Source organism: Dromaius novaehollandiae, chromosome 9, assembly GCF_036370855.1.
Source record: "Dromaius novaehollandiae isolate bDroNov1 chromosome 9, bDroNov1.hap1, whole genome shotgun sequence".
Classification (NCBI taxonomy): Eukaryota; Metazoa; Chordata; class Aves; order Casuariiformes; family Dromaiidae; genus Dromaius; species Dromaius novaehollandiae.
This window is the reverse complement of record NC_088106.1, coordinates 21,987,021-22,013,116: the sequence shown is the minus strand read 5'-3', so window position 1 is coordinate 22,013,116 and position 26,096 is coordinate 21,987,021. Positions and strand designations below refer to the sequence as shown.

Here is a 26,096-nt window from a genome sequence, read left to right as displayed (position 1 = left end):
TCATCAACATCTGATTGTTGGCTATATGAAAATTCAGCTGACTTAAATTACAGAAAGGAAGCGCGAGGATAGCCATGAGGAACAGCCACTCAGTGGTAAGGGTAATGAAGCATTGGCACTAGCCTTTGTCTGATGTTTAACAACATCAGAAAAACATCTGTTAGATGTAGCTTTTCCAGCTTCAGGACAGGTGAATGAATTAGGTTATCATCCAGGATCCCTTTCAGCTCTCTGGTTCTGTAATCTGCATTGTTAGTATGTGTAGAGCTTCCCTGTGAGGTTCTGTTCACGTTTCCCCTAAACTTTACACCATCTCACAAATGTTGAATATTTGTTTCAGTGTGAATTATGCTTCAGGGTTTTGCAAAGGCTTTGAGATCACACCTCCATATGTTGTAGGCATATCAGACCAAGATTTCCAACAGTTGAATGAGCCTATGGACAATCCCTTGAAAGGGAAAGAGAAGCTGCTTACCTTACAGAAACGGGCATTCTTTAAGATGTGTTGTACATATGCTCATTCCACAACCTGCTCTCCAACCGCTCTTCACTGCAGTCCTCTACTCCTCTACAGTAACTGAATTCTGCAGTTGAGAGGAAACTGAGGTAGGGAAGCCGCACACCAGTCTTCATTCCAGGATGCAAAACATGAGGAGAGGCAGGGTGCATTGACATCGTATGGGTACTGCTTCCCCAAAGCTTTGACTATGAGGCACAGTGGAATATGCATATGGAAAGCACACCTTGAAGCAATCCAGTTGTTGTAAGGTAAGTAACTTCTCTTTCTACTTACTTTTAAGCAGGCAGAAGTAATTTCTATGAGAGACTTTGAAGAGATTATCAGGTGAACAAAAGGCAACTGCTAAAGAGCAATATATCTGTGTGAAATGCAAATTGTCCAACTTCAAATGTTATTTCTGAGGTCTTGTTAACTTTACAAAATTCATACTAAAGTATTTTATACTTCTCAGTTTCCATTCTTATGTCATTGGATTTGTTGTGCCAAATCAAAAGGAGCTTGCAGAACTAGCTCGAAAGAAAGGATTTAAAGGAACCTGGGAAGAGATCTGTAACAGTCCTGAGATGGAAAAAGAGGTACTGAAGGTGCTAACTGAGGCTGCCATGGCAGGTGAGTAGCCAGGTAGTTAGTATTTTCCTTGTGGAGAGTAACGTGTATAAAACATAAGCGTATGCTCTAAAAAATACATCCTTATGCATATATATTTTGTTATGCCTTCACAAAATATATATGAAGTGAACTTTCTTATAAAAAACCAAAATCATGTGGGTCAGAGTACTGGGTCAGCCGTTTTGGTCCACATAGCCTTTAAAGCCTTCTGCCCCTTGCACTGGGGCCACTAACTGAGGGAAGAGTACAAGAAAAGGGCAAACATGCCAAGCTCAGTTAAGTTCCCCAAAAAACGAGTTTCTGGTGTTCATTAAGATATCCTATAGTATCTTCTTGGTCTCCAGCTGTTGGTCCAGAAGAATCTGGGTCTTGTCTAGATCCATGATGTATCTACCAGTACCCTGAGGGTGCCTTGGCTGCCACAGTCTTACACATGCTGCATACCTTTGCATAAACGATTGAAATAAGTCCACTGATACAGGCTCTCCTAGCCTGCAGTGACTTGTATCTTTGGGACTTCCTAAACTGAAAGTAGCGTCTTCACACTTAATTTTTGGTAGACTTTTCTTCTCTTAACTATGCTAGTCACATTTTAAAGTCATCTAAATATCATGTATCAGTATCCATAGCATCTTGTGGCAGACTTGCACAGCTCAACTGTGGTAATGTGAAGAAATGCCTCGTTTGTTTTAATCGTGCTGCCTGTTAGTTTAATTTGATTCTCCCGAGTTCTTGCATTGGAAGAGACAGTGAATAGTCACAGTGGCAGTCATGATTTTTTTTCAGTGTCTATTTACTTCCACCTCAGTTGTTTCGTTTTTCAGGCTAACTGGTCATAGTGTATTTAGCTATTCTAGCGCAGAATTATACAGTGGCACGGTGATATTTTGTTTGTTTGTGGATTTTTTTAATAATAATTTCTGCCTTGTTTTTTGCTTTTGACCATTACTAAGCACTGAGCTTTTTTCATACAACCGTCAGTTATGACCACGAGATGTTTCTTAAGTCGTCATTGTGGGTGTTTTGTTGTCATATTCATTCTTTTACATTTGTCTGCATTGAATGTCTTTTGGTGTTTTATTTTGCAGTAACTCAGTATTAGGAGGTCCTTATGCAGCTCTTTGCAGTTTACTCTCATCTTTACAACCCTAGATAATTTTATACTTCTAACAGTCTTTATCTTGTTCATCCTCATCTCTTTTCCAGGTTGCCTGTGAATATCTTAAACTCTTTGGTTAGTATATTTGCAGACTTCTGTTACTGGAGCACACTCTTACGAGGAGTGCATTCTCATCTTAACACTGGCAGACATTTTTCCTTGCCACACATCACTAGTCCATTTTACTTCTGTGTGTGCGCACACCCAAAAAAAGTGATTTGATGGTTCAACAAAGGATTAGGGGTCCCCTTTGCTGGTACAGTTGCATGTGTTTGGCATGTGCCTAATAGAGGATGCTGTGCAAAGCTATCTGTTAATTGCTTTGTACATGTCCTGTTATTTTCTGGATGCTATCTGAAGCAAGTTAGAATTGTGCATGGAAAAAATAAAACATTTAGCTAAAAATTAAGGCATGGCTTTAAATTAAAGCTTCCTATAAAGCAATGGCATTTGGAACGGTTGTTTCTTATGGTAGCTTTCCAAGTTGGACAATGTTTTTCTTCATTAAGATTACCTTTGTGCAATTGAAGAAGCTGTTATTAGTGTGAGTAAACATCCTCAGAGGAAGCTAGTACAGAGTAGGTACCGTGTTAAACTTACTCTTAAGCTTCTTTCATAATGTGTCCATGCAGACAAATCCTTAATGTATTGCTTTTGCAAGTCCGTAAGTTCTGTTGTATTTGGCACCATCTTCCTCTCTATGGAGGACATCATTGTGGCAGCAGACTGCTGGTGAGTGAGAAAGAAGCTTTGTCTATGATTGCTCTTTCTGTGATGTGGCCTGGTTCAGAATTTAAAAGGTAGACCCAATGTATTAGGATGTGGTTCGATGTTACATTATCTTCTGCAATAAAACTTGCTTTGTTTATCACCACTGCAGTTTTGCTGAAGTAATTCTTTGTGTATTTTCTGCACTATAAACCAAACCACCAAAATGATCTGGTTGGAAAAACCTGTTGATTGATGTTATGGGTTATAAGGCAGTCTCACAAACAGTTGTACTGGCACAGGTGAGATGTGGCATGGGGTCAAGGATAAGTGGATGGGAAACTTCTCAACTAGGTATGACTCTGGAACTGAAACATGGACCTAAGGCCTCAGCCCTAAACATTCATCAGCTGAGTAACTTTGTATAAATAAATGAAATGATTTTTCCACACTTTGAACTGGAATCACAGTCTTAAAATTGCTTGAGGAAAGGTGAATATAAGCATTTTGAGTGGAAGTGATGCAGTGTCAAGGGGAATAACATAAGCAGGAAGAAATCTAAAAATGTTACATTGCAAAGTATAATTATGTATCTGTGGAAATTTTTTCCATTTAATCTGAAAATAGATTTTTTCTTTAATTTAGCCCATCTGGTGATTAATTTTCTTAGGGTTGTTTTTCTTCTGTTGTGTCTGAAACTATAGCAGAAGCTCTTGCAATTAAATACTGCTCTGTGCTAAATGTATAATACGTGGACTGGGGGGCCATTTCAATAAGGGAAGTGGCTACTGTATGAACTTACTCTTCTTGAACTTTTTAGGACTATCAGGAAAAAAAATGCAAAAAAATTTTTGCAGCATATATAGTAGGGATTTTATGACTTTTTATTATCTCCAGAAGATGAGTATTGTGGCACTAACATGACAACTTATATTTTGAGGAAGTTGTCTTCACGCATTCAGGCATTTCTTAAGTTAGGGAGCAGCACAGCTACCCAAACATCTGGGGTTTATTTCAATATTTCTGTGGGAACTGGAGAATAATTACTGATAGATTCTGTGTCTCTGCTTGTGGCCACACTGAGGTTTTTGGAGCTAACCATGGGGGGTTTGAGGAGCACTTCTTTGTTCACATCACGTACTTTTCTGTGTGAGAATATGGTTCCTCCTCTTTATGGTTATTTATGAAAAAATGGTTACATTTTAAATCTTTTATTAAAAATGTTTGTTTTTACAGCTAATCTGGAGAAATTTGAAATACCAGTTAAAATTCGTTTGAGCCCTGATCCTTGGACCCCTGAGACTGGCTTAGTGACAGATGCATTCAAACTAAAACGCAAAGAGCTTACAGCATACTATCAAGTGGACATTGATCGAATGTATGGAAAAAATGTAAAATAATTCTTTTTCTGCACCACTTTGCTACAGTGAGCTTGGATCAAATAGGAAATACTTGAATCACCTGTCTCAACACTTGAGATCAACACAGAAAACCACCATTCCTCATTTGCAGCTTAAACTGTTACTTCTGATAACACCACCATTATGACTGACAAGTTTAGTAAAATGTTACGGCAGCAAACTTGTGTCTGTCTCCTTTTTTTCCAGTTTTCTCTGCTACCTTGTCAGTGTGTGGGTTTTCCTAAGTCTTTTTGGGAAACCATGATTTTGAAGCCTCAAGTTTTTAAACGTTTATAAATCCTGTATAATGTTTTGTTTGTATCTTAAAGTTTGGATGTATATACAGAGAACTTGGCTATAGAAAAAAATGGTTATACTGGGGGCCTTTTTTACCTAATTATTTAAATATAAGAAGGTATGGATGTTGTGAAATTATGTAAATTGAAAATGCTTATAAATTTGATCACTGCTGAACAGAGGACCAGGTTATTTGCTGCTGTGCCATTGTTCTGTGTAAAACTGAGGGAAGAAAATGTGTGACATTCCAGCTTGTGTAATACACCTTTAATATGTGCCTAATGCTTGTTTTTATTTTTATCTGAAATGAAAAGATGGTCAAGGCACAGCTCCGCATAAAGGCAGGTACTCTGGCAGGTGTTAGTTAAAGCTTATTTAACACAAAAAATGCTATTAATGCAGCAAAAGTCTCACCTTGGAATACAGAATACAGGAATTACTTTTTGAAATATCTTAAGACCATTTCATACAATAGTTGAATTATTCAGAGCTGGTAAGAACTCTTGGAATTAATTTCGCTTAACGCTAAGTTTGGAAATGTCTTTTTAGTACAGGGACTGTAACAAATTGTCTCTTTTTTTCATTAGATTTAGACAACACACCAGTTTGTTCTTTTGTTGTTTCTAAAACTGTGATAAGAATCCTGTTCTAGCTGCAACCCAAATGCTTTGGAGGGGATTTTTAAAGTCATAATGACAGTTACGTTCTTAGCTTCCATGGTGCCTAGCTGCCCTTTGTGCCATTAAAAATCTCCCTCTTACTTTTGTGTTCTTTTGTTCAGCATTTTTTGCTTTAAAAACTTATTGGAATTATTTGTCAACCAGTCATGTTTATGTTACCTGGTTTATTTGTTACACTCAAATTTCTTACTTTGGGAAGGAGTCTCAATTTCTGTTTTACCATAGATATGTCAATGTTGTTTCAAGAGCGGTGGAGCCTCTTCAGGTCTTAAATGAGAGCCTTTAGATTTGTTGCAGATGTGAATTTTATTTTCAAAATATATGTAGAAAGAATACTTTAATCAGGGTTACAGTGAGAATGTGAAAAGGTATACATCAGTAAACTTTGGAGTAAATACTCAAAGGGCTTTAATTTGGAGATACTGTTGTGTGTATTTTATTTACTTGTAGTACTAAGAATCAAGGTCTTAATGCTATGCCATGGTAACATACAGCAATTCTGAACAGCAGAAACTTTGTTTGCAGGAGGGAATTGATGCTGTTAACGTTTGTGAAGTTTTGACATGGGAATTTTGGGAGATGTTTTGATAAGGAAATTCTCATTAAAATACAAATTCTGAAATATTTAAATTATTCTATCAGTTGTAGAAAGCAGTTCTATTGGAGATGAAAGTCATCAAGTAGGTTCCCTGTATTTACTTTAATTTGGGTAAAATAATGAGAAGGTTTTTGCTATCTTCTACGTTAAGTTATTGTTGCACCTACTGTCCATGGATTTCCCCTGCTGCTGTCTGTGGAAAAAACTATTACTGTTTGGTGAACTTTGGTTTAATTTGTCAAATGGAATATAAACAACGAAAAGAAATCAGAACCACGTTTATGAGATTAATGCCTTCAAATATTTAGATCATGAATATAAACTTCTGACAAGTAGAGGCAAAACTAATGTCGGAAAATGACTGAAGAATCAGTATGTGGAAACTGCCAAGTCTGTAGGGAAATGTCATACAGTATACTAGGCATTAATAATACTTAAATATCTGTCTGCACTCCATCAGTTTTCATAAACGGTTTGCACTCAGCACAGGATTGTTAAATTTTTTTGATTTTGGTGAAAATTAATAAATTGCTGAAGTACTGCGTATATCACTTGCTGCATTGGCAGCAGATTTAAAGGAAATCTGCCTCTTGATTAATTCAGAAGGGATCTGAAATTAGTATTTTATTCTGCTAAGAATTTAGATGCATTTTTCGATAAATTGCATAAAAAAATAGGTACTTTAAAATGGTTTGGAAGTATTTTGCATTTTCCTTCTAACCCAATTTCAAGATTGGATTGCAGTCTAAATGTGCATTTGATTTTTTTTCAGTTCAGTTTTTATGCATTTAAAACTGATTAGATACAGTTCCTCCTTTAGACATCAGATTCATTTGGACACTTATTTTTTCTACAATATGTGAAAACAAAGCAAGTTTAATAATTCTAGCCTCAACATTGAAGATAAAAAGGCCTTTACAATATATGTATGGGCTTAAAATATTTTTGGTAAGTATCTATTTCTCTCAAACTATAACAAAACTTAGAGTTTAATCCTGCTACATTCTGAGTACTTTCAAGTCCTGTTGAGGCCACTTGTCCAGTGGATGTCCACACCTCTCAGAAGAGATAAGATTACGCTAAGTGACCAGGGCTATAGTGGGAAGATAACACAGTTGCTGTTCAGATACAGGGCTTCCTTGCTTTGGCAGCCTTAGTCCTGTAGGCTTATATGCCTATTTGATAGTTTGGCACCATGTTCTCACACTGTGCTCTTGCAGTGTTGAGCAGAACACTTCAGGGGAGTTTGTTGAAATCCTGATGGTACCTGCATGGATGCATGACATGACAGCCAGGAGTTTTTTCTGTTATCTTTTTTTTTTTTTTTTTTTTTTTTTTTTTTTTTTTTTGTCTTCCGATCTCCAGTGTAACAAGAAGAACAAAAAAGCCTGATGGAATGTATTTCACGTGTCCTAAATGCTGTGGACAGCTCTAGAGTAAATTAGGAAAAGTGCACAGTTAGAAGTAGCAGTCTCCATCATGTGGTGACTTCTGTAATGAAAAGAGCTGTAACTTTTAAACAGTCTTTCTGAGTATAAGAATAAAGGGTATATACTGTACCTGAAGGGCCCTAAAGGAGAGGGGTGCTTTTTGACAAAACATTTGTAAATATGACTTCCCAGGATTCTGAATCATTGGGAATTGTAGCTACTTATTCTGTTGTGAAAATTTACATAGCATTAAAATATATTCCATTACAAAAAAACAACAACTGACTGACCTAGAAATTCCAAGGATGCACTGAATCTCTTTTTAATTCTTACGATTATTTTAAAAAATATTCCAGGATATCAGGCTAACTTCAATCTAGATGTTGTAAGTGTTCTTTGCAGAGAATAGTGTTTCTGGAATATGTTAGGAAATTAAAAATTACAAGCCAGAAAGACCTTGCAAGTTTACTGATGCTGCTACTATTGCAGTTTACATACAGAAGAAAGACTGTACCTCAATGGGAAGCTGTATCTTCTCAGCAGTAAAATGTTTTGCTGAAATGAAAGTGGAAAACAATGTGCAATTGAGACTAAGAACATAATACATACCTACATGTTACTGGTTTTATAGTTAGGATGCAGAGAAATGTATGGAATTGAAAGTATACATAAAAACATGCTATAAAACTTGTAAATTTGTGCAGCAATTGCTATAGGACGTGAGACTCCTTTGCAATAACCTTTATCCTGCTAAAATTGACAAGTTTTTATTCTTTACTAAAATTGCATTTAGGCTATGTGATGCAGCATTTTTATTTTTTATTAACGTGATGTATTAACTCCTTTGGACTTGTTATAAAATTGTGTAGATCTGTGTCTTTACTGGTAAAAGGAACAATCACCTTCAAATAACATATGCGTTGGACCAGGCTAAAAAGTTAATTGAATGACCAGTTGTATATTATTGTAATTGGTTATTTAACGTAAACTCATTTTCATTGTGAACTTGGTTGTTATTATGAACTGCCTGAACATTGTATATCATAATTCAGTTATATTGTATGAATTATTTATTTGTAATTGGACATCATGTTTCAAAATAAATTAATTTTGCAAATTAGGCCCTAAACCTCATTTTAAATGGCATTTCATTTTTCATCAATCTGAGTTTAGATAACTTACAGTTGTAAATTAGTGAATTTTGTGGACTTGAACTTATATTTAGCTATTGATATGATTCCATTTTTAAGAATGGTAATGGATTAGGGTAGTTCAAGATGTTGCATTATCAGAGAAATCAGTTTGGTGGTATGTCCTTTCATTTTGCTTCCTGTCTCACATTACTGGGAATCTTTTTGCAAATGGCTCCATTTCTGCACTGTGTGTTTTGATGTCTTGACAAATCTCTATGCTAATACTCATGTGCTTGTGCTTTGCAGGTACTGAATATGCTGCTTGGCCACTTGTGTTATACAGATACTGCTATGTGGATATTGCTTCTATGTGTTAATGCTGTTGACAGTGAGTGTGTATCTTTGGATTAGGTAATAGTCACCCTTCCATGCAAGGCTCACCAGTTTGAAGGTTAAAAAAAAATGATATCTAATATAGGGGAAATTTAATCAACTCATTTCTTTGAAGCTAGAATTTCCAATCCTGTCAAATCAAGATAAATGTGATAATTTTAAGATGAATGCAGGAAAGTTAATTATATGATTAGTTTTTGACTACAGTAAAGTTTACTTTCTCATTTTGTCTATTTTATTTGCATATGCTCTACTATTTACCCTCTTAAGAGCACCAACTATGGTGGCATCTTGCATAAAGCTGTAAGGTTCTGATGTTTTTTACTGTCTATCTAAGTGTGCTACCACTTGCTTTCAGTGTTAGATTTTCAGAGGGGTTGTGGGATGAGGGGTAAGATCCCAAAGTAATGTTATATGCTTGCAATTCAACTTTATAAGATGCTGAGCACTTAAATTTAAGGTTGTGATTACAAGCCCACAAACTGTTGCTTACAGCAACCCAACCTGTAGGCATCTCAACTTACTAGATGCCTCCTTTTTCTTTTCTTTTCATTTACAAGTTCCCTGGATTCATACAGCTGTAGTGCTGGCTAAATGTCAAACTTTCCCTGCGGAATAGCTGGTCTTTATCTTTGTAATCAGCCATGAGAAGGCTCCAGCTTCCTCCCGATTTTTGGTTGTATTCAAAGTTATTTGTTTTCTTTCCCTCTAAGACTGAATTTTTTTGTTTTAAATTCATTTAGGATAATATGACACATTTTAATTGATTTTCCTAAGGCATCAACAGTTGCTAAAATCCCTTTGGGAGACTCTTGGATAAAATAAAGAGAAGCAAGCAGTTCTAAACTATTATAGTGGCTAATTTCAGAAAGGATACATATGTAACTGTTTTAGGAACCTTAGTTTTCAGAAAATATTGTGCTAAGGAAACCATTAGATTGGATCAGAATAATAGATACAAGAAGATTACAGCTAAAAAGTTGAAGGCCTAAATTGCTGTGGTTATCAACACCAGAAGAATCCAGAGGAGACAGCAGGGAAAGGGAAAACCTAAAGAGCTGAAAAACAGTGAGTCAACTATAAAATTATATAATTATAAAAGAAATGAAATTTTCCTTTAATACTTAGGAAGAATATTTCTGAAAATCTTAATGGAAATTGTATACACGCAGAAATATAATGACAATAAAAGTTAGACCAGGAATGACATATGTGCTCTATGTATGGAACTGTTGCTGTACTTTACATGCCACCACATGTTAACAATTTGGAAATTGCCTTGCTGCTTTAGTAAGTAACAGGTTGTATCTGGGCCTGCCAGCCAGTTGTAACCAGATGGAGGGAGTTTTTGTACTGTCCTATTTTAAAAGTTCTGTTGCAGGCAAGAGAAGATGAAAAGCAAATGCTCTGTAAAATTACTGCTCTTTTCCCCCAGAAGTCTTGTGCATAAAGCGAATATATCTGCACTCAGCAAACTAGGGGAAAAGATGATACTATGCCTTTCCTGTATACTGGGGAAGTAATTAGTAAAAATTCTTCTTGTTCAGGAGGAAAGGATTGAGCAGTTTTCACCTAACTTCTGAGGTGCCAGAGATGAGAAAATTGAAAACCCAAGAATAAGCCCTAGAGAAGAAAGTACTTGGGTATCAAAGTCTAATCTTTGTTCTGTTTTTGAAGGATTTTGCTAATCCAGGTTGAGCCAGCCAAAGATAATAGAGCCAGCAGGAAGAAGCCTGCTGAGGGCTGCTGCACTAGCTGTGCACTGTAAAACCCAGAGTTTACAGTAAACTTGACCATGTTATACAGTTAAAATAAAAAAATCTGAAACCTTCTATTTAATTTTAGAAACATTATTTTTAAGCTTATTCTTGTCCATTTAGCAACTCGGCCTCTTTTTTGTGTTCATTTTCTTTCCATCAAAGAATATGTGGAATAATGGTGTTAATTCTGATGTTTTAGCAGGCTTTGCAAAAGGGATGGAAGGGAACCTGTAATTGGAGCATGCCATGTGAGCCATGACATGGCTCTTTGCTTGCCACTTTGCTTAAGGAAGAATTTCTCTCAGACGAAGACAAGTGAAGGACTGAAAAGAGCCAAGTTATTCCATCAGAATATGAAATAAAATGTGAGGGTGGTTGAGCACTGGAAGAGGTTGCCCAGGGAGGTTGTGGCCTCTCCATCATTGGAGATACTCCAACTGGACACAGTCATGGGCAACCTGCTCTAGTTGACTTGTTTGAGCAGGGGGTAGGACCAGATGGTCTCCAGAGGTGCCTGCCAACCCCAACAGTTCTGTGACAGATGACACTAGGCTACATGAAGGAATTGATACTGTCTAAAGGAATTGATAATAACAAGACTCCTGCCAGTTTCTACTGTCAGCTGAAACCCTCCAAGAAACCTTTGCTCGCCAACATCTTCCTTGCTGAAAGCTGTGTAGCTTAACCTGCTGTAAGTTAAATCTTGACAGGGTTAGCCCTAAGAATTACATAGGGCAAAGCAATGCAAGTTTACAGAGTACAGCTCTCAGTTCAGTCTCCACGTGTTTCTTGTCCTAGAGCTAGCCCTTCTTAAAAGGAAATATCTTTTAAGCAGCTGTGTGCCTTCATGTTTTCTGTCTGAGGAATGGAGAGGTTTTGGGGGGAAAAGGAAACATCAGAAAACAAGCAGAATGTAGACAAGAAAGAAGCTTAGAGCCTTTTCTCTCCCTACTCATTTAAAAAAGTGCTAGTTGGCTACGCCTATCTGAACTCCATGTGACTCCTTCCCAGCTAGCTCAGCTATTTTTTTCACAAGTCTAATGTTTAGAAAAGAGGAAAAGAGAAAGCAAAACTACCCTTTGGAGGAAGACTAGTTAGGATTCTTGTGAAGGTAACTTCTAGTAGCAACTTCCATAATTCAGTTGACTTTGATTACAGTTTTGGTTTTGGGGGAGTAAGGTAAGGGAGAAAAACTATTGGTGGAATTGAGAGTTATAGAGAATACAATTAAAGTTTGCATGATCTTTGTAAAGTAGCACTTCCTTGGTCACTTACTCTTTTCCACAGCTGCCTTTTTACAGCAACATCTTGGAAGTAGTTTTGCAAATATCCTCTGAATTTGAAGAGCAGGTGGCAGATGGGAGCTACCTCAGTCCCTCAGCCATGGCTCCTTCAGGCCACTCTCAGCAACCTTTGGCCTTTTGGGAGAGAACTTCCCCTTCATCAAACAGCTGCTCTTAGGATCTCTCTGACACTTTCAGCTCCTTGCTCCCCCAGCCTTCTACAGCCCCTAAAAATAACTTGCTAGAAGAGGCAGAAATACAGTTTCTAAGGTGGTTTCAGGGGAAAATAAAACAAGAATACCCCCCCCCCCCCCCGCCAAATCCTCAACATTCCCCAATGTTCCTACCACTTTTGTTGAGGGGAAAAGATATGTTCTTAGAGGAAACCAAAATAACAATTGCAGTGTTTGATTTCTATAGGCAAGAAGGATTCCAGGGAGCAGTAGTTCGATTAAAATGTCTCCATTTGATAAAGCAGGAAGATGTAGGAGAGTAAGACTGCTAATGAAATGAGCTGTATTCCCCAGAACTGTACGATAGAAATGATTCTTCCTTTATCTTGCAAACATATATGCCTGTATGTTATAGTAAGTTATATATATATAATATAGTATAGTTCTAGTATGTTTGACAATAGCTTGGTATTTTAACCTATATAGTATTTTTCTTAGATATGATGTCCTTATTTTGTCATTCTAACCTATATCACTGTTACTTCTACTTTAGGACCCTTAAGACAACCGTCTTAAGACACTGTTACTTCTACTTTAGGACCCTTAAGACAACCGCCAAATTTTCTTCAGCAGGGAATGTCTGCTAAATCTTGCTGGCGGGTTAAGGAGATAATGTCAGAGATGACAAGTGAAAATTCGAGGAGAACTATATAGGCAGGCCTTTTTTGGTAAAATATTAAATGTTACCAGGAAATAGCTTTTGCATTTGGATAATTCAAACCAGCTTTCTGGGACAGAATTGATCTGCGTAGGCCTGTGTACGTGCTTCTCCACGCATGTGCCTGTGTTGGCCAAGTGCTGTGGCAGTTTGGATAGAGGGCTAGAGGGAAGGTGGATTAAGGTAGTCCAGATCTCAAAGAGTATTTTTAAATGCCTGTTTTAATATTTAATAATTGAATTAGAGAAAACATCTGTAATTTTCAGCAAGACTAGGAGTAGTCTGTAAGATTCGAATCCTGAATTTCTTAATATATTGGTTTAAACCAAGTGTTTAATTCCTTCTTTAAGTGGAAAAGTCTGCTTAGCTTTAACAGGCAACTCTGTCACCTGTCTCCATAATGTTCAGCTATTTTAAAATGACTACAGGTTAATGCAGTAACCCCTGCAGTCTTCCCTGTTGCATGTACTGGAGGTTGCCAGTGAGGGAGGTATTGATTTCACTGATGAGTTTACACAGCATTTGTGAGGAGGAGAGCTAATGGCTGGGTGGCATTTCAGGCAGGTTCCAGTAGGGGATGGGAGCACCTCACCACCATCCTGACCACCACCACATTTTCCCTGCAAGGATGGGTAGGTTATGTTTACTGTGAGCATATGTACCCTTAATAGCAAAACAGCCACATAAAGTGAAATATTCCATGCACATAACACCAAAAGATAAGATACTGTATTTCAGACTTCGAGGTTATGCAGTGCTGCCAAGCATAAAACAGCAGGAAAACAGCCATATGCCACATCTTAATGTCTAACCCCTGAAAATAATCTCCAAATATCAGCTACTTTCACTGAGTGAATTAAGATTGTGTTCTTGATTAAAAAAGAAAAAAAGTGCAAAAGCAAAATGCCACAAGGTACAGATAATCTTTTGAGGGCGCAGGAAGGCACAATGGATGGAAATGAAGAGTAATCAAAAAGCTGTTTTTTTCTTTTAAAATGTTTCTGATGAATACTTTTCCACCTATTAAACAATTGCAGTAAGTAGGTTTAGTTTATTTTTTCTCCAAAACTGTAACACTCTCTATTTGTGTGTTTTTGTTTTGTTTTTGTTTTTTTTTTTTTTGGTAATTATTTCCAGGTAGTTGAAATGCAGTTTTATGAACATAAATGTCTTTAATGGAAAACTTCGCATGGCTTGCCATTGATCTGTGATCATAGTAACTGCTTTTTGGAACAGGCCCAGTAGATAGTGACTTTAATCCCTCTGAAAGGGAAGGATCTTCCTATAGATCTTTCTGTGTTTCTGCTACTTTGGCTCCTAGAGAGAGTGGGGAGAAATTCTGAAATATGAAAATACTAATGGCAAGAGAGAGTCTGTCTGTTGTATCTAACTCCTATTCGGTGGGATAGCTCTGTATCCGACTCTGGTAAGAAGTCCTGGATGAAAGCAGAGCTAAGATTATAGCTTGTGCTTAGCTAATTAATGCAGACATTGTTTTAGAGATTTACCTTAATGACACTGATCAGATACAGTTCAGGTTTTCTTCTGCATAAGAGTGACATCAGAGATCTTGCTGCAAACTTGTTATTTTTGATGCCATTCCTAGTATACCCTTTTTTAAAAGCTTAAGTGTATAACTGATAAGATTTAAAATGACTTGCAAAGAATAGAGTCCAACACAGTTTTCATTATTTGAAGTCGCTGGAAGATATCTTGTGGATGCTTAGCAAAATATAAGGGAACTAGTTGCTAAAAATCATTAAGAATTTTATGTCTAATCATTTGGCTGCTCTGGAATCTCACCCACATTTACTGAGTGCTGCTGCCAATGCTCTTGGGAATGAAATCTTTTTGCTTTGTTTTGTTGCAGTTCATGACTTAACTTCAGCTGGAACAGACTGGTTGTGTAACAAAAGTATCAGGAAGACTCATAAATATATATGTGGGAATATCAATGAGCTATCTGGCCTGTTCAGAAATCTCATCCTCTTTCTTCCCCTTTCCTGCTAAAGTTGCATATGAGTTATAAAACAATTAAAATAGATTTTGAAGAATAATTTCTGTATTAAAAACACGGTAAAAATGGGCTGATAAATTTGTGATTTACTATGGGACCACTAGTATACTTACATGCGTGTACACACTCACACACTGATGTGTTCAAGCAAATGTCCTGCAGGCCCTGCCTTGCAGTAGGTTAGGAAGGTGGAATATAGTCCAGATTCAGGGCCAAAAGATTTTGGTTGGCCCCCACCTCACGGGGACCAGCACGGTTCTCCCGGGAATGGCAGTTTCCGAGAGCTGGCCTGTGGTCTGCCTGCCAGGACAGGGGCATTTTCAGCTGAGCTGTTGCTTCTCATGAAGAATGGTATGAATAACTGTACTAGCATTGCTCTCCTCAGAGACCTGTTTTTGTCTGAAGCCTTGATAAGTGGGTCTCTTTGAAATTATCTCCCATATAATTATTCCTCTGAATCTCTAGTATTAGATTATCTGATGTTTTCCCAAAATGCCGGTTTACAGAGCATGCTTTTGGCGGTCTGTTATCAGTGGGTTTTCCCCATGAGTGACTGCCTTTAGATCCTGAACTAAAAGAACCATGATGGCTGTGGATAGCCAAACTTTAGTCTGCTCAAATATAATTATCCGTCCAGTGACTGCTATGGTGTTTCAACTGAGTACACAGAAAAGTTTCTGTTCCTTTACATGGTGTCCAGTATCCAGGATCTGCTTGCTATATATTTTCTTCTGTTTATATTTAGCAAAGTACCATTGATAGTGGTTTGCAATAATTTTCCTAGATTTGGGACTTTCTCCAGAGATGTTCACAGTGTTACAAAGGGATGTCTGCTTTTAAACCCTTTTCCTGTTTACTTCTATCAGCTTTATCTTCTGTCAGTAACTTTTGATTATACCATGCAGTGGTCAGGTCTTTATGGAGAGGCCTTTTTGGTAGCTGATGTTTTTGTTCTTGTTAATCTTTTTCTAAAAATTGGACTACATTGGATTTAGATACAATGGATACAGTGTCCTGCTCTTCTGTTTTTTGTGCAAGAATGGTCCCCACTGTTAGTCTGGATAGAAAGGAAGGGCTCTGCTTCAGAAATGCCTGCAATCGAAGCCAAGGCTTGCTTTCCTCAGCCCCGGTGTTGAGGCTCTGTGAATGACAAGCGCTGCTGGATCTTACGTTGAGTCAATGTCTTTTTTTTTTTTCCTTTTTGTATTAGTCTAAATATCCTGTACTTAAAATAAACTGAGGCAACGAATTGCCATTTGGACCCTTACAGTTTCATTGCATACCAGACACAGAAGGGGCTCTCTGGTAGCCCCTTCGCCACTACCCTCCTCTAGTTGCAGCAGTGGCCTCGACAGGCTTGGCACTACCCCGTGCCTGCCCATCGCCCGTTTGCACAGCAGTAAAGAGTTAATCACTTCCAAATCTCAGAACCACTTCTGACCTTCTTTGCTTCCCTGGAAGCATGAGACTGCACTGCATGATGCAGCCCGGGATCTGCCGGCTTTTCTGCCGTACAGCTTTTCCCTATCTTCTTGTGTATTTTTTCCTGACAGCTTTTCCCCTAGAGACCAGCTTTGCTCCCATTGCCGTCACACATCTTTTGCAGAATGCAGAGCTGATTTACCTCCTTCTTTTCCTGCCTTAGCTACCTCCCTGGACTGATATTTTCAAAGATGAATTGTTTTAGCTTTTTCAGATGTCACGTTCTCGTTACAGGAACGAGGTGGCCAGCCCCATGCCTATAATCTCGGAACACGTCGTTCTGAGAATCTGTCACAGCCCACAGTTCACTACTGAAACTTTTCCACTGTATTTTGCTATGAAATATGTAACTAGCTGTCTAGCAAGTAGAGGGCAGTGTAACTGTATCACTTTGAGTCTGTCTATTGAATTTGGGCATTTTGCAGAATTCCTTTACTTGTGCATTCCCAATGCAGGCTCAGGAAGAGAAGCGTTAGTTTGAAAATGCAAAGACTTTTCCATTTTTCCTGCAGTTACCAGCACTTGATTTCATTTGTGCAGTTTCTGGACTGCTCTAGCAACATACACTATCAGTTTAATAATCTTTCTTGTCTAGCTTCCCACTATGCACTTCTGCTGTAACAGAAGTAGCAGCTGGTCCAAGTCGGGCAAGCTGGAGAGTGCTGCGTATGGGTCTGCGTGCTGGCAGTTCCTCAAATACACTGCAGGGAAATTAATGGTAAACAAATACCCACAGCCGCAAGTCTGTGTTTATCAGCCTGTTGCATATTTTACAGCTATCTACGCAGGGTATGTGTGTCTGACATCAGAAGGTTTCACTCAGTCGAAACCCCTTCCTTTCTCCTTCAGTAATTTTTTGTCCCTTCATCAGTGGTGCTTGCAGCAAGCAGCATAAGCATTTGAAGTACTGCGATTATCTGGTACGACAGTGAGTCAAACAGCCATGCAGGCTAGTCTGTGAATCACATGTGCTGGGAAGAAGGAACTGCTGACATATACCAGATGAGTTAGCATTACCATCTTTCCATAAAGATTTCTTCTTCTTCTTTTTCTTCTTCTTCTTCTTTCCCAGAATGGTATGTACAGAAAACTGCCATGCTCTGAGTATATGATTCTGGTGTTGCAGAATATACTTTATTTAAACTTCTGTAATGTGATGGACTCTTGCAGAAGGATGACATGGACAAATTGGAAAATGTAAGGTAGGTAGCAAATGCTAAATTATTAAACTGCATTGAGCAATCAGTATATGGTGGGAATCCATTCCCCTGTTCTTTCACAGGTTCTCTGCTTTTTTTTTCCACGTTGGAAAATATGCCAAAATAAACCTTTCAGTTTTTTATGATTAGGTCATCTGCGAATATTTTTTTCAAGAAACCATAGAATTACCAGAAGATACAGACTTATCCGGTCTAAAATGTCTTGGAACGTACCCTGTCTGGCAGAGCCTTTTTAAGGGAAGAGTTTGCCAACATGCATGATATGTTGCATCAACTGCCTTTTCTGTAGGGAAGAAGCAGCCGAGGTCCTCTGAATAACAGAAGAATCGGGGTAATCCAGTGGGTGAGGACAGGCGTCAGGGCACCGGGTGTGTCTGAGGGGCTTGGGCAGAGGTCTGGCAAACTCGGTCAACCACTCACAAGTAAAGGAGAACTGAGTGCTCCTGTGAGCACAGAGCTTGTTTCTCCTTTTCTTCTTTCCCCTGGCTTCAGGTACAACGTGTCTCCTTTCTGAAGCTGATAAAGAAGGGGAGGAGAATTTTACATAAGTTTTCTTTCATCCTGGAACTAAAAATCCTGCCAGGAAGTGATTGCCAGCAATTGACAGAAGTTGGAGCTGCTGAGCCCTTAGCCCTCAGGTACACGTCCCGTTTTTGCATATATGCAGGGGTTGTGGGACGGTACCTGGGACTCTGGGGACAAGCCACCCAGAGTCCTTGCAGCCCCGCGCTGCCGGCCCTGCTGGTGCTGCGTGTCCCGCGCCTTTCTCCCTGTGCTGTGCCTGCCGCCCTCCGGCGCTGCTGCACGAGCCCTCGCCGGCACGCTGGTGCGTCTTGCTGCTGCTAACGGCTTTGGGCCAGAGGCACTGCTGGTGTCTCTGCACCTGCGTATGCCAGTGGTCGATCCTCCCTCCCTCCCTCCCCTCCTTGTAGCTTTAGATTTTTGGATCTTTTTTTCCAAGTCCTAAACCAATTTGGGATAGCTGCGCTCCTGCACTTTGAGTCATTCGGCTCCTGATTGTTTCCATCTGTCTGTCTTTGTTTGTTTACTGTTTCAGGAAAGTTCCCGTAGTCCGCAGAACAGCTTCGCTGCCCTGGAAAGTTCCTGTACTTGTAGTCTTGTAGCCTGTTGCGACTTGCAGATTCCTCTGCTGGTTGTGTACAGCAGAGACTTAGCAAATGCCTTGCAGAGCACACACTGACCCTGTTTACAGCTCCTGTTCCCGGCTGTGACTGAGGCGATAGTGTACTCACTGGCTTTTCAAATGTTTATTTAATTAAGAATTATTTTTTTAAGTGGTTATTTCTCTTCCATGCATCTTATTTTCCCTTTTGCACCTGCCTGTGTCTCCAGGTTTCATGCGTTGTTCCCTCAGCACGCCTGCTCTGACCCGAGGCAGAGGTGTGGAGGCTCTCGCAGGAACACCAGAGCTGAACGAACTTTGACAGATCGTCTCTTCTGAGGAGTCGGGCCCTGCGCAGCCGCCTCTCCGTGCCGTGCTCGAGGCCATCCATCACCGGGAAGGAGACTTGCCCGTGTGTGATGACGCTAATTTTCTGACTGAAAAAGCAGACGTGCGGTGTGCTTTCCCATAAGCAGTGTCATGGTCTTTGTACCACGTGCAGCCAGCTGCTGAGTAAGGGTTTGAGCCAAAGCCCACTGAGTCAGAGGGAACCTCTCCTCGGACATCAGGAGCCTCCAGAGCCCTTCTGCAGGGGCTCAATGTCTTTAAGCAATAACTTTATACAGTGAAGGATGCTGATTTGGCCAGTAACCTTCAGAAGAGGCTTCAGAAGGTTATACCCAGCTTCTACTTCTGAATAGTCTAGCTTTGATTTTCCTCACAGTTCCACTGAAGAAACCCGTTAGTATCTTGTTTGCCCTGTTTTGTATCATACTATGATTTTTTGATTTTGTTGCCAACACCTTTCTCATAGTTTTTGGAGACAAACCAATAGCTTTAAAGATTAATAGCCTGCCAAAATGCCTGCAGGATCTCCACATCTGATAAAATAACTACCCATAATTTACAAATCTTTTAAATTTGGAAGCACATGTGGACCACGGCAAAAGAACTTCTGTTTTAACAGAGTAGAGAACTCTTTTCAGTGTTTTTTGTAAGAATAATCTCTATACTTTCAGGACATTGTTCAGTCTTTCTTACTAGCTCTGATGAAAGTGAAACCTTTGCATTAGCTCTGTAGTAAGACATAACTCAGACAATTGTTTGTTCCTTAATTTCTGGTGAAGAAAGTTGTAGGTTTTATGTATGCTCAACAGAAGGTGTGGCTCTTAGTGTTATATAAAGACTGAAAACAAGTAATCTTTGAAAACATAATTAATTACTAGTATTATGCATAGTCACTGGAATCAGCTACATTGTGTAACTTGTACTATACCTTTCTGCACAGAAATGCATCTTGCTCTCCAGAGATGTACTTTATATTTCCAGGAGTTTTCAAGACAAACTTTCTTAAATCAACGAAAGATGACAAACGTTAATGCCAGGGACTTCCTGCAGTCATGCTGTCCAGTGACCTGCTTGTCTTCAGCTTCCGTTGGCTGCGTAGGATAAAAAGCCTATGGGAGAAAAGCTCGTCAAGTCCAATGGACGTTGTGATACCGCTTTGGGGCTGCATAGCAGCCCCCATACGCCTTCTTTGCATTAGTCAAGCTGTTCCTTTATAATTTCCTTTGTTTCCTACCTGTTAGCATGGTGTTATGGATTCTTCCCTGTAGCTGGACCCATCACAGGTTAGCTTTAAGTTCTGCCCTTAATTTTGCAGATGCAACTGCTATCCAGGTCATCCCAGTAGCTGTGGGATTACACTTGTTATATGGTACTCATTTGCCTACTTTGCGGCTTGCAGCACTTCTAGCTAATTTAGCTGCAGCCTCTCTCTCCTCTGTTCTGTTCCTCATCAGCTGCTCAGTCATGAGTTCTTGTTATAGCCAACAGATCCTGAAATTGCCTTATGGCTTTCTCTTTCAAAGACATATGTGGAGCCACCAGGTATAATAAAACAATGTTAGCTTCATTATTACTTACTAAATAAAAATAATTCTCTGCATTCACTTGGAAGAAGTAGAATTATCCCACATTCATCATACAGCTGCGGACACAGGGAACAGATGGGGAGAATGATTGTAGAGGAAAACATCTAGGAGTAATTAGAGTAGGTCCTTTGAGGAATCTGAATTGTACAACATCTCTTTCTACCTTACCTTTTCCAGATTAATTCTCTTCATTTCCCTCTCTTCATCTGTTGGCCTGCTTTATTCCGGAGCTCCCATCCGAAGCAGTCTCCTGGGGCTTTCGTGATGCTGCTCGGTGTCTCTTGGGGAGCCCCAGGGTGGCTGCAAGCGCGGGAGCTGGGAGCTGCCGCAGGCCAGCCCTCCGCAATGAAACATGCTATCTGCCTGAGTCAGCGGCGTTCCCAAAAGCGTGTGATACCGAAGAGATCAGAAAATCGGCGTCGTGGAAGCCACTGGCAGGGCAGCTCCCCTGGGAGGCAAATAATGCGTTAGCAGAGGAGGGAATCAATAACTTGGTCCTTCTGAGGTTAGAATAATTAACTTGATTTTTTTTATTTCCCAGGCTAATAAGCTGAAGCCTTGGTAGTTTAAAAGCATGTAATCTCCACTGATTTTTCTGGGCTGGTCCAAGTGATGATCTCAGATGGGTGCTGTACGAATAACTTGGGGCTCAGTCTGAGCATGCTTATATCCTGAAACTAGAGTTAAAAGAATTTACAGATGACAACAGGGCATGAAGGGTGGCAATAGGTATTTATCCTATTCATTTAGATGCTATTTAAAGTGTTCCTCCAGGTAATTTTCATGCTGCCTTGCTCACAGCTTTGTCCCGAATTCGGCCTTGGTGATGGGGGCACAGCCCCGCGGGCACCTTGGGTAGCGGCGCGCTGTGCTGCGTGCCGGGGCGAGGCAGGGCCGCGGGCTTCCCGCCCCGGGAGGCGTCGCTGCAGCGCGGGGAACGCACTTCCTTGACTCCATCCACTCCCATGTGTAACACTAAATATTTATCTTCTGGCTTGTTTGTTCTGGTTTGTTTTACTTTTGAGGACACTGTCTGTCCTCCTTTCACCTTGCAGGCCTTGCTCGACCGCCTTCTGGTTCATCACGTGCGTGCAGCCAAGCAGTCGTAGATCACGGAGCTGGGCTCCTGCCTTCCCTTTTTGACTTGTGCCTTTTATTTCAGTTAAATCATCTATCCCGAGAACTTTTACAGCTCTAGTTACTGCATGCACTTCAGCCTGATGTATTTATCCTCAGCGCTCTGTGGAAGTTAGGAAAGCCGGACCGTTTTCATTTCCAGCTGGAGAACCGAGCTTGGACACGGTGCCCAGGAGCCTAGTTGCAGAGTTTGGCACAAAACCGCCAGGGCCTGGCCCGGTCGGCCCGGCGTTGCGGTGGCTTGTTTGGCCCTGTAGCGAGGTGTCCGTTCCCCGGCCACGTCCGCTGGTCTCCTCTGGGGCCTGCTCTCGAGGACAGAGGTGGCTATTCTCATTGCTGACCTATTCAAACAGTACTTGCTTTTCATCTGACGAAGATCTCAGTCTATTTGTTCGTGTTGCTTTTGGGTATGATTTTTGCAAAATATCTTTCTTTTTATTAACGTGTCTACACGCACCCACTGTTTAGGATCCCAAACAGCTGACTGTGTATTTCAGGGTTGAGAGGGGCTTGCACATATGTAAGTGACAATAAGTGACCTTTGGATTCAACTTTATTTTAAAACATCTCTAAACTAAATACTCTCATATTTAGACACAAAGCTGTCAGAACTCAGCAATTATCCCCAGAGGACCTGCAAGAAAATATCAGTATGGAATGTAACCAGCACTTCTGCTGATCAGGTCTCCTCTGGAGAAAAGGAGGTTGACTGGGTACATATGCTTCAATAAGGATATGTTTGTCTGTGGGGCAAAAGAAAATGCTTTTGTTAGGCACACCAAGCGCTCAGTGAACTGGCCACCTGGGTTCTGTAAACCAGGGTGGTGGAGTTATTTTTAACCAGTGATGCTTGAGAATGCAGGAAAACGTATATGGGAGGATGAATCATAATTGTGATGGGGAAGAGAGAGATTAGGGAAGTCTGGTAATCAATTTGGTCTTCCTGCATAAATAAATCACCTAATGCCTAACCCTTTTCAAACCAGCAATTTGTCCCCAGCTCCACCAAGTGTGCTCTGGGGAGTGGAAGAATGTGTCTAAATATGAAACATATATTAACACTGGGGGAAAAAAAAAGATGTAGGAGAAAGAAAATATCTTGACAAATTCTGGGTTATCCTTGGTCTTAAAAGGAGCCTGCTGAACAAGAAAGGCAGCTAACTATGCAGACAACAACTTAATTAAAACACAGTGACAGCATTTCTTCAACTTTTAGGAAAAAAAGGGTTTAAAAAATTACCATTGATACTAAGAGATCGTAGAAAGGCGGAGGGAGCCTCATACCCACAGGGTGCGATTCTCTTTCTGCCGCTGGTGGGAATGATCTTGTGCAGGCTCAGTAGACCCTGCTTACTTGGGTCTGTTTAGAAAAGCAGCCACGAATGCTCTATGCTGTTGCAGCCAAACCTACAACCTGAATTTGTGACGTGGGTTTAGGTGGCCAGAGAGAAATGAAGCAAAATATGCGGAGGGACGTGGCCGGCTCGGGGCTGGCGCTGCCCCTCTGCTTCCCGCGGCGGAGCCCTCCGCCCGCCCGGGGCCGCGGTGGCCCGACCTGCCGAGGGGACCGTGCGTTAACTCCGGCGTGAGACACTGCTAACAGGAGCACGACTCCCCCTCCCCAAGCACTTGCTCTGTTAAAAGGAGAACTCGCCAGATTATTTGCTTTTTGACAGTTATTTGGTAAGTGGCTGCTGCCACTTTTTTATGGACCAGTTACTAAGTGATGCTAATTACTAGATGGGAACTTTTTGCTTATCAGCTGAAGTGAGCTAATTTCATCCAATAGAGCTTTTTTTAAAGCAGTTTCCTTCCAAGGTGTCACCTACAATTTGCTTTTTTCAAGGTTTTATTTACCTATCTTTATTTTGGTCTCTCTTTGAATGACAGGAACTTCTTAGCCACCAGAGGAATGCACTTATGGGACTAACAGGTTGTGGTAATGTTGGTAATTTGTCAGTGAATCAATTATAATCACGCTTGTGTGTGAAAAACAACTTGCTGAACAGCAGTGAAGAAGTTCATTTCCCCCTGAACTTGAGAGATTCATACAAGAGCAAAGACCAATGATTCTGGCTTGATTCCTATCCATTTTGGAACTAGAAAGCAAAAAATATCATTAGAAATATCTTAAGATTCTTAAAGATAAGGCTGTGCTGCCCATATCTTTAGTTTTGAAGGAGGCAGAACAAAGTTATCCTTTAATTAGAGTCCAAACGTAGCATCATCATAAGGGTTATAAGAACCTCCCAGGGTTTTTCAAGCTTTGCTTTTCATTTCTTTTCTCACCCTTGTTCTCTCCTGGTTCGGGAGCTGCTGTCTATAAAATCCCTCTCGATGACAGAGGGAATGGCTAACTTCTCCTTCCTTTCCTCTAGCTCTTTTTATGTCCCTAAAGAAATACCACTAAGTATTGTAGAGAATTCTCTCTCTGGTCCTACTGTATTTATTTTGAAAATATTTTGAGTGTTTCTACAATAGGAAAACAAAGTCAAAATCTCTCTCTCTGTTTTTTGCAATCCCTCCTTTGTAGTTTTCCTGGCTTAGTCAGGAGCTTCTGAAATCCCTAATGACCATCTCCCCCCCGCAGCAGGAGGGACTTAGTAGCGCTCTGCCTTGTGGCACTGAAACAGGGGACTTGCACAGAGGCAGCAGGAACAGCTCAGATCAGAAATCTTCCCTTCTCAAGCTCACATCATCATACCAGCTCCAAAACAAAATGTACCGGCTAGGGCTATTCATACCTCTTTCTTTCATTTATCTGCAATACTGCTTTCATAGATGAAAGGATTAAAAAAAAATGTTTTCAAGGCTAGTATCAGGTTAAGCTGAAGTAAGAACTAAAACAAATCTTTACCTGTGTTGAAGGATGGTCTTGTTGCTAGGGTAGAGGTTGGGCGGTTGGAATTTATTGGCTTCCTGCTAACCTTGGAGTTAATCTCTCTCTGCTGTAATTACTTTCCCTGTAGGATGATAAACATAATATATGCTTCACACATGTATCAACTGTTACAGCAGTGCAGATCCTAGCATACAGAGTCCTATATACATGGTGATTCTTCTAATGCTAAATGCATTTAGCTTTTTGCTCAGACTTTGAGATGTAGGTGACTGATTTCTCCACTGTGGGTTTGCTGCTGCAGAAGCAGCAGCAGTGTTTCACAAGTGCTTCGATTGCATCCTTTAAGGAGAGCAGGGTCAGAGATAACCACGCACCCGTTCCAGTTGAAGCAAAATAACAGGGTGAGACGGGGCTGGCTGGAGTTTCTCAGCCTCCTTGACCTCGTCCGTATGGACCATGTAAGCCACGCACGGCAGCAGTGCTGCTTGGCCGTTCCCACCAGCCGCAGCTCCGGGAAACCTCTCCCTGTGCAGAAGCAGCCCCGTTCCCTGAAGGTTTGCTTGGGGTGAACAGTTTCTGTGCCCTTTGCTGAAGCAAACAACAACACAGGAAAGCATCTGAGAAACGTGTGGGGTCCCAGGGCACCAGGAGGGGTTCAGCTCTCAGTGCAAGCAGGGAGAAAACTTCCTTAGTACTTGAGGGAGTGGAACAGGGTGGAAAGAGAGGAACTTGAGGTCATGCCTGCATTTGTAAAGTTGTGTTGCTCTATGCCAATTCTAAGCACTCAGAAATCACAAATCAGGTCCCCAAATCATTAGATTAAAGAAACTAATGTGTCTGAGCTTTTATTTTTTGATTTCCTGGTATTTGGGCATGCAAAAGGCTGAACTTTTCCCTCTGACTGCAAGAGCAAGCAGATTTTCTTTCTTTCCTTGTCTTTACTTGTATCAGCCTTAATTCCTTCTGGAGCAACTTGAAAAACATCCAACAGAAGGTTATTAGCTGAGGCTGACAGGGAATCAGAAAATTGTGAATGGTGTCTTGACAACAACTGAATATCTCAGTAGCACGAGGTACCTAGTAAAATGGCAGGAGTCGATAGTACAGGTCCTGCTTAAGACTGTTTGTAGATCAGGCAGCCTGAGTCCTGTACACCTCAGTCATGGACAAATTTCCAATAACTTACAGAGCAATTTGCTTCTCGTTTGGTTTCTCTTGCACCATAACTTCTTCCTGAGAAGCCTTTACTCTTCATCTTTAGAAAGGCAGTAATATGTAGTTAATATAGATGCAAAGGATTCTGGACTGGTTTTCATCTATATTTGGTGCAAATATATAATTTTACTATTTTTTCCACTTTATAGAGTTTATATCAATACCTATCTATTGTATTTTGTCTATAATTTTTATTTTCTTAACAAGATCTTGTATTTTACTGTTTGTTTTTAAAGTTAGATTAAAACCTAACTTTAACAGAAGT

General features: G+C 40.2%; 1 protein-coding gene and 1 long non-coding RNA gene across 4 annotated transcripts in view; both read left to right on the top strand.

The window, feature by feature from the left end:
• The window catches only part of ACSL3 (acyl-CoA synthetase long chain family member 3), a 57,511-nt gene extending 48,976 nt beyond the window's left edge, over positions 1-8,535 (top strand). For 2 of the 3 annotated variants that reach the window (XM_064516924.1, XM_064516923.1), the window contains 2 exons: positions 972-1,129; positions 4,233-8,535. In XM_064516924.1, coding sequence (XP_064372994.1) covers positions 972-1,129; positions 4,233-4,396 — 322 coding nt within the window. In that variant the 3' untranslated portion in view covers positions 4,397-8,535. Of the gene's footprint in view, positions 1-574; positions 769-971; positions 1,130-4,232 lie in introns of those variants that run through there. The other variant, XR_010390515.1, reaches the window with a different exon arrangement.
• A 9,059-nt stretch (positions 8,536-17,594) lies between these two features.
• Positions 17,595-19,918, top strand: LOC112988898 (uncharacterized). The gene is made up of 2 exons (XR_003260651.2): positions 17,595-18,218; positions 18,934-19,918. It is a non-coding gene; the product is annotated as an uncharacterized LOC112988898 (long non-coding RNA).
• The last annotated feature ends 6,178 nt before the right edge of the window (positions 19,919-26,096 follow it).